The sequence below is a fragment of the Coregonus lavaretus genome (assembly GCF_964263955.1).
Source record: "Coregonus lavaretus genome assembly, chromosome: 29".
NCBI classification, from domain to species: Eukaryota; Metazoa; Chordata; class Actinopteri; order Salmoniformes; family Salmonidae; genus Coregonus; species Coregonus lavaretus.
The window spans coordinates 12,139,599-12,153,549 of record NC_140016.1 but is presented as its reverse complement, the minus strand read 5'-3'; the positions used below and the strand labels follow the sequence as shown (position 1 = coordinate 12,153,549).

Genomic DNA, 13,951 nt, shown 5'->3' with positions numbered 1-13,951 from the left:
TTAGCAGACACTCTTATCCAGAGCGACTTACAAATTGGTGCATAGCCAGTGGGACAACCTGGGGGGGTGGGGTAGAAGGATTACTGTTATACTATTCCAGGTATAATACATAGTACATACAAATGGAATTAATCAAGATCAGAGGTTTTCATGCAACATGCCTTTCAAAGCAATATGAATAAGGTTTTATTCCTGTATCCTTGAGATGAAATATGTTTATTGAAAATCAAAAGAATAATCACATGGAAATTCAGACAGTCACAATAGCCTTGAGCCTTGCATATATTGTGCCATCAAGTGGAGGCAGTTGGTAATGCATCCATCTTCCTCCTATTTGAAAAGCCTGTCATATCTCATTTTAGTAATTAATCGCACTGTATAGGAGAGCCTAGAAGCCTGGCACACAAGACTAATCATATCAGAACTTGGACAGAATGCCAACGGACAAAGACATAACATTTAACCTTTCAACAGGGACTTTTATTTATTTTTTAAAATAATTCATACAAATGCATACAGTCACAAACATCTCTTTTTGGATATTGGTTAACCAAAAATAATGATATTTATAATATATAGTATGTATACTGTATATTGCTAACCTACTACTTCACCAGAAGAGAGGCAATGTATGGCTGGGAGCTGCTTCTCTTCTCAGACACGTTACAATCAAGTCACACTGACACAGGCAAGCAGTACGTCAGGTATGCACAAGACAGGGGGGTCTTCTCTCCCAAAATGCACAGTTTGAACAGTTATACAGAGGCTGAAGACTACAGAACAACATGCCCCTTAAACTGAAAGGACAAATGCAACTTTAAAGTATTTTTGCTAATATAGACCAAAGAGGCAGGCAGGTAGAAAAACAAAGCACTATGTGGTATAGAAGGAAAAGAACTAGGGAAACTCCATTTCCTGAGAACGTGTGCAAAAGCTGCCTCTTTTGGGGCTTGTTGGGGAAAAAATAAAAATCAGTTGGTTAGTTTTCACCCTTGTTTTTCTTTTAGACTGCACTACAAATAATGGTTGTATTTCTAAAAACTGTACACAAACAGGTTACATTCATGTTATAATCAACTACTTCTGCTTTAACAAGGAACCCATAGGACACAGAAACAGATATTCGTCCACGTTACTTGGACAAACTACAGTCTAAACAGTAGGATTGGCTTTAAAGGATATTTGTCTCTTTTCGAATCCACAATATTATTCAAAAAAATTCTACACAAAAAAATAAGTTTCAAAAATACGACGACTCCACTATGGTTGGACCAGATGAACTGTAATGGACATCTGTGAGTCTGTCTGTTTCATGGCAGCTGTTTACAACCCATGACACTTCAGTTCCATTCCTCTTTGGGGTGATGACGACCAGGAGAGTTCTATGGTTGGACAGAGAGCTCTGTGGGGCGGGGCTACAACTGGTCGTTGGGGTGCTGCTCTCTGTCCAACTCTGCTTTGCCTGGCTGGCCCGGCGAGGGGGCGTGAGGGGGATGGGCGGCGCTGGACAGGCTGTGTGTGATGGGCACGGCACTAGGAACAATCCCCTCTACAGGTGGAGGGAGCCCCCCAGGGGCCAAACTCACAACACCAGGAGGGTATCTGGGAGAATGAGAAGAAGACCAGAAAATGAGTTACCAGCATCCACAAATAACACCCAACATTTTATTTTGGCCTGTGGCAAAGTTAAAAAAGCTCTGTAGCATACAGTGCCTGAGTCTACGTGTTATTCGGGCGGCAGGTAGCTTAGTGGTTAAGAGCGTTGTGCCAGTAACCGAAAGGTCGCTGGTTCTAATCCCCGAGCCGACTAGGTGAAAAATCTGTTGATGTGCCCTTGAGCAAGGCACTTAACCCTAATTGCTCCTGTAAGTCGCTCTGGATAAGAGCGTCTGCTAAATGACCAATTATTTTATTTTATTATTATTATTCTGTATCAACAGTAGGGGTATTACCTGTAGGCCCCATTGACCTCAGGGTGACTGACAGCAGGGGTCATACTGGCCCAGTGACTAGTCTGGTTCAGGAACTCTTTATTCACACAGTTCTTCAGGCTGTCTGGTATACGACCTGGAAGCAGGAAACAGTCATTGATGAAGCACAACATTCTTATTGGGGAGTTGTTATTGTGGCTTTGCTGTTGTTTATTAGTGAGAGGGAAGCATGGGAGCCTGACACAATAATCCACCCGAGAATACCCATGATTAGTGTAACGGTGTTACCTGAAATGGCTCGTCGGATCTCCCTGGCTGCCTCCTCTCTCATCTCAATAGAAGCCTGTTCACTGTACCAGGCAGCGTGGGGAGTACAGATGAGGTTTGGAGCGTCTTTCAGAGGGCCCTGGTTGAAACTGAGACAGAAGAAACATGGGGGGGGGGGGGGATCAGCTTAATATTGCATCTTCTATCAATGTAATTGTCTGCATCACTTCCAATCCCCCATGTTTTTTATATATATACTCCCCTTTATTACTTTTCAACCCCGCCATCCTTTCCCTACTTGGAGTAAATTAGTGAACAACAATGCCCAGGCCTCTACTTCCGGTCTATACTTACTATCTACACCTTATGGACATAGTTAATTTTACAATAATTATATATATTTATGCTCCTGAACTTCTTCTACTCTCAACCTCTCCGATCATTTTCATGATGTCCATCCGGTTTGCTTCTATATGCCATATCTTTCTAACTGTGCTCTTTCCCAAAAGCTCCCAACATACAACCGATATACTTATTATGGACACAGTATGCTTACATTATTAGCTATCTTTGTTATTATTTGTTGTTATTTGTTATTAGTCCCATCCTTCAACTCTAACATGGGAACTTATTGTTAGCATCATTTCAACACAGTGACATATAAATATCAGTGGAATGAAGAGAGTAGAATAATTTTAAGTTAGCTCACCCAAAGGGCTCTGTCTCGTGGACGTCCAGGGCCGCCCCTCGGATCCTCCCCTCTTTCAGGGCCTGTGCCAGGGCCTTCTCATCCACCAGCCCCCCTCGGGCCGTGTTAACCAGGAACGCACCCTGGCGCATCTACAACACACCATATAAAATATGTAGACAGTGCAGGACACAACTGTAAAGGACATGCTACATTGGTCTTCTTAGTAGATTTAAATCCCCCAGTGCAGTGACATGGATCCAGTTGGCTTCTGTGCGTGAGTGTCAATATATTTCTGTCTGTGTACGTGCATGTGCGTGTCACGGCCCCGACCTGTTTGATGGTAAAGTCGTTGATGAGGTGGTGGTTGTGCTCATTGAGGCTGCAGTGGAGGGTGACACAGTCGCTGTGGAAGAGCAGGTCCTGGAGGGTGTTGACGCGCTGCAGCCCCAGGGCTCGCTCCACCCCATCAGACAGGTACGGATCGTAGAATATCACATTAAACCCAAAGGCTTTGGCTCTCAGTGCTACAGCCTGACCAACACGACCTGAGGACAGACAACAACACAACATGGACATTTGAGTAATTCACAGACAAGTACAGTTGAAGTCGGAAGTTTACATACACCTTAGCCAAATACATTTAAACTCAGTTTTTCACAATTCCTGACATTTAATCCTAGTAAAAATTCCCTTTCTTAGGTCAGTTAGGATCACCACTTTATTTTAAGAATGTGACATGTCAGAATAATAGTAGAGAGAATTATTTATTTCAGCTTTTTATTAATTTCATCACATTCCCAGTGGGTCAGAAGTTTACATACACTCAATTAGTATTTGGTAGCATTGCCTTTAAATTGTTTAACTTGGGTCAAACGTGTCGGGTAGCCTTCCACAAGCTTCCCACAATAAATTGGGTGAATTTTGGCCCATTCCTCCTGACAGAGCTGGTGTAACTGAGTCAGATTTGTAGGCCTCCTTGCTCGAAAATGCTTTATCAGTTCTGCCCTCAAATTATCAATAGGATTGAGGTCAGGGCTTTGTGATGGCCACTCCAATACCTTGACTTTGTTGTCCTTAAAGCCATTTTGCCACAACTTTGGAAGTATGCTTGGGGTCATTGTCCATTTGGAAGACGCATTTGCGACCAAGCTTTAACTTCCTGACTGATGTCTTGAGATGTTGCTTCAATATATCCACATAATTTTCTTTCCTCATGATTCCATCTATTTTGTGAAGTGCACCAGTCCCTCATGCAGCAAAGCACCCCCACAGCATGATGCTGCCACCCCTGTGCTTCACGGTTGGGATGGTGTTTTTCGGCTTGCAAGTCCCCCTTTTTCCTCCAAACATAACAATGGTCATTATGGCCAAACAGTTCTATTTTTGTTTCATCAGACCAGAGGATATTTCTCCAAAAACTCCTATCATTTTTAGTCCCCATGTGCAGTTGCAAGCCATAGTCTGGCTTTTTTATGGCGGTTTTGGAGCAGTGGCTTCTTCCTTGCTGAGCAGCCTTTCAGGTTATGTCGATATAGGACTCGTTTTACTGTGGATATAGATACTTTTGTACCTGTTTCCTCCAGCATCTTCACAAGGTCCTTTGCTGTTGTTCTGGGATTGATTTGCACTTTTCGCACCAAAGTACGTTAATCTCTAGGAGACAGAACGCATCTCCTTCCTGAGCGGTATGACGGCTGCATGGTCCCATGGTGTTTATACTTGCGTACTATTGTTTGTACAGATGAACGTGGTACCTTCAGGCGTTTGGAAATTGCTCCCAAGGATGAACCAGACTTGTGGAGGTTTACAAATTTTTTTCTAAGGTCTTGGCTGATTTCTTTTGATTTTCCCATGATGTCAAGCAAAGAGGCACTGAGTTTGAAGGTAGGCCTTGAAATACATCCACAGGTACACCTCCAATTGACTCAAATGATGTCAATTAGCCTATGAGAAGCTTCTAAAGCCATGACATCATTTTCTGGAATTTTCCAAGCTGTTTAAAGGCACAGTCAACTTAGTGTATGTGATTGTGATACAGTGAATTAAGTTAAATTATCAGTCTGTAAACAATTGTTGGAAAAATTACTTGTGTCATGCACAAAGTAGATGTTAACAAACTATAGTTTTGGCAAGTCGGTTAGGACAAGAAATGTGTGGAGTGGTTGAAAAATGAGTTTTAAACTTCCGACTTCAACTGTAAATAGTTACAGCAAAGAGATCCAATAAAGGTGAATTCCTTACAGCATTTACTATGCCTGTTTTGTAACACATCACAGCTCAAAATGGCATACATAAAAGCCATCGAACTCTACTGAACAAGCCCATATTTGAACAACCGATTTCCTATTCATTATACCGACAATCTTATCTTCAGCTAACAGCCAGTTGAGCAGTGTAATACAATGTACAGACGTAGGATCTTAATTTGAGCCAGTTCACTACAACAGGAAAAGAATCCTTCAACAAAAGGAAATGTGAATTATTATGTGGATTATAATTAATGGACATTTTTGAAGAGGTTGATACATTTTTCGTAAGGGAAAATCAAGTCTGAAATGTCAAAGTGAAAATTACAAACTTCTGAAGCCTTTTTAAACCTCAAATACACTGCAAGTTTTAAATGTCCTGCATGGCAGGAAAGTTATCCTGCAATAGGGGGATCAGATGAAGATCCTCCATCTGTAATACAACACTGTACTGTAATATCTCGCACTAACCGAGGCCGATGATGCCAAGTGTCTCCCCACGGATCCGCGCTGCCCCGGACGCCACCTCCCTGATCTGCTCCACACTCTGGACCCTGGTGCCCTCGCGCAGCGCCTGGTGGAGCCACGTGGTCCGTCTGTACAGGTTCAGGATGTGACACAGTGTGGAGTCCGCTGTCTCCTCTACCGATGCTGCTGGCATGTTACACACTGCTATCCCTATTGGACGACAGGACTAATGTAAACAGTTCCTCCTAATGTAAGGTGGGTATAGACCTATATACTGTTTCAAAACGTTTTTATTATTATTATGGAGATCTGAGCAATTGCACTTTATTTTAAATGGAATATTATAACATGCAGACAATAATACAAGATTTGACCTAGTGATCAGTTCAAAGCCGGTAAGTCTTTGAGTGGACATCCGTATCAAGTTGAGAAAGAGCACTGCAGGATCTCACCTAAATCTCCAGCCGACTTGATATCGATGTTGTCGAAGCCGCTGCCTATGCGGACGATGATCCGCAGTGCCTTGAATTTGTCCAGGTCCTCCCTCATTAGTGTGATGGTGTGGTACACCAGAGCTCCTACAGCCTCGTTCAGTACCTGCCAACACAACACTCAGGTTCAGTACACCAGAGGACAGTTATACAGCACCCTTCAATAAGAGAAATAGACCACTTCAAACTAATGTGTCATCTGAATGCAAAGCAATTCATTAACCATAGCGGTGTGGTTGCTCCATAGGCCCCGACATGGGTTCTTATAGTAGGTTCAACTGGAGCTAGTACCATACGCTCTGTCACCTCTCCCTTTATGTGCTGTGTAAAGCCACCGTGTAGCTCAATTAAACTGAAAGGGGATGTTTTAATTAGGCAAGGAGCTGGGTGGTTATGGGCCTGTGAAAGGGAATGAGGAGAGAGTGTGGGTGCCATCTGTTTCTGCAGGGCCAGGGAGAGCTCAATGAGGAGAGAGTGTGGGTGCCATCTGTTTCTACAGGGCCAGGGAGAGCTCAATGAGGAGAGAGTGTGGGTGCCATCTGTTTCTACAGGGCCAGGGAGAGCTCAATGAGGAGAGAGTGTGGGTGCCATCTGTTTCTACAGGGCCAGGGAGAGCTCAATGAGGAGAGAGTGTGGGTGCCATCTGTTTCTACAGGGCCAGGGAGAGCTCAATGAGGAGAGAGTGTGGGTGCCAGCTGTTTCTGTAGGGCCAGGGAGAGCTCAATGAGGAGAGAGTGTGGGTGCCATCTGTTTCTACAGGGCCAGGGAGAGCTCAATGAGGAGATAGTGTGGGTGCCATCTGTTTCTACAGGGCCAGGGAGAGCTCAATGAGGAGAGAGTGTGGGTGCCATATGTTTCTACAGGGCCAGGGAGAGCTCAATGAGGAGAGAGTGTGGGTGCCATCTGTTTCTACAGGGCCAGGGAGAGCTCAATGAGGAGAGAGTGTGGGTGCCATCTGTTTCTACAGGGCCAGGGAGAGCTCAATGAGGAGAGAGTGTGGGTGCCATCTGTTTCTACAGGGCCAGGGAGAGCTCAAAGATTCAGCCTGCCATACATTCAGAACCAGAACAGGAGAAAACACGCCAGAAACCAACACTGGGAATCAGCACTACAGAAAGTATGGATGGCCAATTTTCCTCTGATATTTAATTTTGCTTTGTTGCACTGGGTGGTCTTATTATATATAGCTCAATTGGTAGAGCATGGCGCTTGTAACGCCAGGGTAGTGGGTTCGATCCCCGGGACCACCCATACGTAAAAATGTATGCACACATGACTGTAAGTCGCTTTGGATAAAAGCGTCTGCTAAATGGCATATTATTATTATATATATATATAATTTATTTTTTTACCTTTTATTTAACTAGGCAAGTCAATTAAGAATACATTCTTATTTACAATGACTGCCTACCAAGGGTTAAAAGGCAAAATAAATAAAAATATAAAAGTCTATTGTATTGTTTTGCTAATTAGGGAGATTCAACTATTTATTTTAACTTAAATATGTATACTTGTCAGGCTTATTTCTGTCATTGTAAATTAGTTGTTTGTGTCATCGTTTTTAGGACATTGTTGATTACAGTGTTTGAACAAGCTTGTTTAACAGCACATGGTCTTGCATATAATATATTCAACAAATACTATTTTTAGGCCAGGGAGTCTTTTTTAAGTCTAATTAACTTGAAATAGGTAGCATGTAAATGAAGCTGAGCAGGACATAACATGTAGAGGCATGGCAGCACCTTCTCATGGATCTCCTGGGTGGACTGGGCATCACAGAAGGCCACAGTGGCCACGTCTTTCAGGATGGGCATCTCTATGGTGCAGTCACGCCCGTCCAGCAGGGCCACCAGGGGCCGCGGGTGCATGGGCCCATTCATGATTGGTGGCCGGATGCCTGCAGACAGAGAGAGAGGATGGGTAAACATTCTGTATTTGACATCATATTCTACTGTTAAGGACCGCTCACAGACAGTAAGTCTGGAAAGAGGTATGTCTACAGTATGGGTTGTGATATGTTTATGATCATGCTTACTATTTTCCACCTAAAACCCCCACAAATCTAATTGGCAGCTGGTATGTTAATGATCCCCATACGAGTAAACTAAATCCAAAAAGGAGTCTCATACTTTATTTGGGTTTCAGAATGATTTGCAGTTTCTAATAAGGCAATATTGCGTCCATGACTGGAAAGCCATAAAAAATTGTATAGGTCATCTTCATGCACGTTTTTGACAAGTCGCCAGGAGCAGACTCTAGCCTTTCATAGAAAATGAGTCACTAAATGAGAAATATACCCCGATGGTGCAATTCATCAAATTAGCCATTCAAATTACGGTGAGAGTGGTAACTAAACTATAAATGACATTTAACCAACTGCCATGCTCGCATTAACTATAAATGACTAAACCACTACAGTGAGAAACCAATTTATTTTTAAAGAGCAACTGTGTGGGTCAATTGCACTACAGTTCACTCACAGAATAATGCAACAGGAAATCCTCTGTGCATCAAATTGTTAGAATATGTCACATTTTCTACACTGATGCTACTCATTGTCCCAAATAATCTGTGTTTTAACTGTACATCCACTTGTTTGGAAGATAACAGTAACGATGGGATGTAGTGTACTCTACTACACAATTCAGTCTTCTGGATTAACACTGGAATTAGTCAAAATATGAGCATCAGTTCTGCATGGCATTCATCCTACTCTAATAAGGGATTCATGTGAACACATCAACGGGGAGAAATAGTCCAAATGGAAAAAGATCCCTATCATCACTTTACCACATTTTACTGACACATTTACAGAGGTCTTTCTAACTGGAAGGAAATATCTTTCATTCCAGTGGAGGATATGACCTTGTGAGAATCAGTAGGAACGACCCTTGGGTCCAATATTCTACAGTGTCTCTCGTGGCCTAAGGGTTGTCCCCCCTCCGTCTGCTACAGTGAACCCTCATCTATGCTCATACAGTCAAAGCTACTTCCTGAAAATAAGGTCAGCACCTCAGAAAGTCCCAGTTGTGTTCTACAAGGATATCAGACCTGTCCTCTAATATGCAAATGTAAAATGCTTCAAACATAGCTCTATTTTATTTATTTGCCTTTTTTTTTTTTTACAGTGAGCATGCCAGGAATCAGCCCATTCTATTTCAATACAGCACAATAAAACCTATATTTTCATTCATATGAAAGGTAGCATTGTAACTGTAACCACCATAAGGAAAGGGGAAAATGGTGCACCTGTGAGCAGCTCAAGCTGTGTGATTTATGATCATAGCCAATCTGGCACAAACATGGCGTGATGGTCTCTACCCACTGTTGTTCCCACAGGAGATCTCCCTCCCAGATGAGCCAGGGGAGTATAGACACTCTCCTCTAGCTCCCTCCCTCATCCACTACCAGCACACACACACATGCGGGCGGACACATGCATTCTCACCGAGACACATACACCGATACACACACACACACACACAGGCTTAACACAATCACACAAGCACTCTCTCATGTACACAGATCACTAAGCCACGTCTGGTTTGTCTACAATACATGTTTCAGTCATGTGTTCATCAAAGATGACAGAAATGCAAAAAGAATTACAAACAATGCATGTTTTATCACCAATATCCATGACATTCCATGGCCATAATGATATGGGGGTTTTGTATGTGGGTAATTCTGCAAATTTGAGCACCCCAGGGGTGAATTGGCATGTGTCCATTTTAATAATGATAAGACACGATCCATTGATCACAGAACTGAAGACCCCTACGAGCCCAGACATGAATAATCATACAAAGATCAATCATGAAGATCAAACAATACCCCCACTGTAGAGAATATGCTGCTGTTGTGAATCCAATAATAAAAAAATTCTAAGTAACAGACACCAGTATGAAAACATGGAAGTATTCACAATAGCAGCATCAGTACTAAGCACCTACAAAGCTGCTTTCTGTACTTCCTGAACCTGAAGTATTCCCCTAGTAGACCGTTCTAGAATGAAAGTTTCCTTCTCCCCTGAAAGGAAAATTAGGAAGCAAGTCAAGACCGGAACTGGAAACACCGTTCCCCACTGCACAATGAACGGGAAAAACCTGCTGTGTGGTCCTTGCCTCACATTTTTTGAGGGAAATAGTATTTGTGTCCTTCATCTCCACAGGAGGCTAGAGGCTAATCATTCCATGGATCAACACAGAAAGGCTCTAACCCCTCACACACACACACACATCTCCTCTGACCATGTCCAAAACAGCTGAACAGAAACACATTCGGAGCAGAAAGCAAGTTATTACGGTATGGTAAGTGTCTAAATGGGAGAGATGAAAGATAATGGAGAGAGAAAGAGAGGGGAGGGGAGAAGGAAGAGGGGGGAGGGGAAGGCAGAATACTGTACAGTACACTGAACACACAGATATGTGTCCACACCACACAGCGCAATCACAGTTAACATTTGGTCCCATGCACAAAATGAAAGGTAAATGTTTACCTAAAGGCAATCCTTTGTTCAGCAAATGCGAGCTTCCCATCTTTTTCCCCAAAAAAGGACATTCACTTCAGCAAGACATCATAAATCCACAGCATATGGCGGCTACTTGAATTTTCTTCTTCCTTTTCCCCTCAGTGACAAGCATACATAAACTCCCCCTTTTTTTATTCTCCTTATGCGCCCTAACTTCCTATTTCGACTATCGCTGTCTGTCACACACGCGTGCACACAGAATGCAAGTGTCACTGCATTTATGGGAGTGGGAGATCGAGATAGAGCGAGCGAGCAAGCGGCCGCGAGAGTGAGGTGGCTGAAAGAAAACGAGAAAAGGAATGGGGTGGAGCTAAGGCCACACAAAATGTATCTTTTGTTTTCTGAAAGAAGGCTAAATGTAAAGTGTTACGCAATAACAGAAGATAGATCCAGTAGAGAAGATAGGCTTTAGCCAACAGAAGAAAAACAATCGCCCTAAAATAAACCATGTAAATTAAAATGTGATACATGATAACGTTGCTGATGTACATATGCTGCATATCAACACAAAGTTGTGTGTAATAACATAATAATATATTCATTGACTTGTGTCTTTAGGATTTATTAAAACAAGCATTATAAAACCTACACATCTTTAATGACCGATTGTGAATAGGTCTTTGAAATAAGTTACCATATGGTTTCTCAGTAAATATGATTAAAAGCATAGATATCTTGATTCACTGTTAATGACTCTACTATGTGTACAGTACATTATGTACCTAAGGTGTCATTGTAATTCATGTTCCTGATATGGTCAGTAACTCTTATTTATATGACAGCTCCAGTGAGTCTTTTTGGTAAAATACTGGGGGAAATCCTTTTGGATTTTTGGAAATACAACACAAGGTTAATTTGATAGCACATTCTATTATCAAACAAATACTGTTTCCCAATGCTGTCTATGGTGGTTCACACCCTGGCCAGTGATAGTTCTTATGTTGCTATTCACCTTTTTTTCTGCACAACTTCTTACAAGTGAATGCTGGAATGTAAACAGATCTCCACTTGTGCTTGAGTGGAAAAGACTCCACAATAACTCAAGTGGGAGACTTTTGTTTTGTGACTTAATTCCAGCATAGAGGACCTAAGGGCCTGGGAGATCTAGCACAGCATGTACTCTAACATGTGTCCCATCCAGGCTACATATGTGTATCATAGGGATAGATGACACATATAGCCTGTAGGTAATTAGTTGAAATAATAATCTTCAACTGACAACAGAGGTTAAAAATAATGGTGCTGGAACCGCCACAGAGGAAACGCAAACACAAACACAAATATATTGAACGAGAATATGGCATCCACTGTTATATCGCAGAACAGTACATGAAAGAAGACATGCAGTAGCGGGGAGAGAAGCGGATGTGAAGGGCAAAGAGAGAAGGAGATGAGAGGAAGATTACACTGTCTGAGCCAATGGTCTGAGCACAGACTGCAGCCATCTCTCCAGCACTCACTGCAGCGTAGCTAATGGTTCTGCTCCTTCACATCGGATTCCACCAACGACCAGAGAAATACACAGGCCAAACAAAGCACTGGCCACATTTAGTTTGATGACTGACAGCAAGTCTTAATGCCGTCTACTGTAAATAGCAGATGCTGGTTATATTTATGGAACCAGCCTTATGTATAATTGGATTGGTTATAATTTTCTGAGAGAGAGCGAGTGCGAGAGAATAAAGCCCTTTGAATTGAATTGAGGGGGGGGGGGGGGGGGGGGGGGGTTCCAACAGGGGTTCCAACAGACCTATCTTTTCGATTAAGAGAATTTAAAGGTGTGGAAAATCAGAACCCTGTGGTGCTGGACTCAGTGTTTATTGCTTCAAAATTCCTTGCTCCTTGTTCTTGAAAAAGCACAGGCGTATCACTGTAAAATGCACTACTGACTCCTAGTAATAACACACAAAAATCTCCCATACACACACATTATCTCTCAGTAAAGCGGACTGGGAATGGCATCACAATACAGTTCAAAGTATTAGACCACATATAAACACACAAAAACCATACTACAGTATTTACAACTGATTGGACTTCTCGTCTCCATACTTCCCACCTCTCAGTGCCAATCAGCATACTCCCCCTCGCTGAGTGAACACAACACTGCCCTGTATCCTGACCTAGTGACCTGGACAACCACACACGGCACAAAGGAACCACAACATTGGGGGGGGGGGGGGGGAACGATCACAAACCTTGCATCACCCTCTTCTGTGTCTCAAATCCAGACTGTGCTTGTGCTTGGTAAAACATGCGGCAGAGCATTGGCCAATCATAGGAGGTATGTGACAGCCAATCAAGGTTGGCTGCCTCTGGATAGTAGCCAATCACAATATGGCTCATTACTCAACTAGACAGGCTTGGGGGAGGGTTCACTTGCTCATACAGGAAAATAAATGTGAGCATGCAGCGGAGAGGGGGGGAGGGGGAAGAGAAAAAGGAGATGTGTATGGGGAAATATTTTTCTAGTGGCACGTTAGATCAGACAATAGAACCTTTTGCCGAAAGGAATTCTTCATGATGTTTTATGCACATTCAAAATATAGATAATCTACATTAGGAGGTGGTGTACTGTTAATTATTTTATCTTCAGACATTGACAGTGCACTGCTTAAAGTAATGTGTATCTTTGTAGGAGATTTGCCATTGAAACCAATTACGTATACTTACATGTTCAGGTAGATTTGGTCTTCTTTTTTGCTCTGAAAAATAGATAATTTCTGATCATCAGCATCCGTTGCCATTGTCATGTGATTGTATCATTGAGAAATAATGGCATAGTGCAAACAAACTCATTAAAAGTCTGAGTGGATTGTGATCATTGACAATAGGTTCTGAGAAGGACAGCTTGGCAAAATTGTCAAAAACTCCAGCCACCCAAGCCATAGACTGTTTTCTCTGCTACCGCACGGCAAGCGGTACCAGTGCACCAAGTCTGGAACCAACAGGACCCTGAACAGCTTCTACCCCCAAGCCATAAGACTGTTAAACAAGACTGCTAAATAGCTAATCAAATGGACACTCTGGACTACCTGCATTGACCCTTTTTTAAACTACCTTTATTGCACTGACTCTATGCACATACACTGGACTCTACCCACACATAATTACAGTGCATTCGGAAAGTATTCAGACACCTTGACTTTTTCCACATTTTGTTACGTTACAGCCTTATTCTAAAATGGATTAAATTGTTTTTTTCCCTCATCAATCTACACACAATACCCCATAATGACAAAGAAAAAACAGGTTTTTTGAAAGTTCAGACCCTTTACTCAGTACTTTGTTGAAGCACCTTTTGGCAGTGATTACAGCCTCGAGTC

General features: G+C 42.5%; 1 protein-coding gene across 1 annotated transcript; it reads right to left on the bottom strand.

Moving 5' to 3' along the window:
* Positions 1-454: 454 nt before the first annotated feature.
* LOC311104786 (C-terminal-binding protein 1) lies at positions 455-10,923 on the bottom strand. Its single transcript, XM_084146701.1, has 9 exons — positions 10,593-10,923; positions 7,837-7,991; positions 6,056-6,200; positions 5,607-5,813; positions 3,220-3,434; positions 2,908-3,038; positions 2,220-2,347; positions 1,953-2,067; positions 455-1,602 (listed from the first exon to the last, which is right to left on the bottom strand). Exons 1-9 carry the CDS (start codon positions 10,630-10,632, stop codon positions 1,416-1,418), a joined length of 1,323 nt encoding a protein of 440 aa, XP_084002827.1. The 5' UTR covers positions 10,633-10,923; the 3' UTR covers positions 455-1,415.
* Between the last annotated feature and the right edge of the window lie 3,028 nt (positions 10,924-13,951).

Bases quoted from the DNA above. Each gene is read 5' to 3' on its own strand.
- LOC311104786 (XM_084146701.1), bottom strand. From the start codon at position 10,632: ATGGGAAGCTCGCATTTGCTGAACAAAGGATTGCCTTTAG. The intron at 3,435-5,606 runs GTTAGTGCGAGA...GTCTGTCCTCAG, and splicing joins ACTTGGCATCATCGGCCTCG to GTCGTGTTGGTCAGGCTGTA. The intron at 2,348-2,907 runs GTGAGCTAACTT...CTTCTGTCTCAG, and splicing joins CACGAGACAGAGCCCTTTGG to TTTCAACCAGGGCCCTCTGA.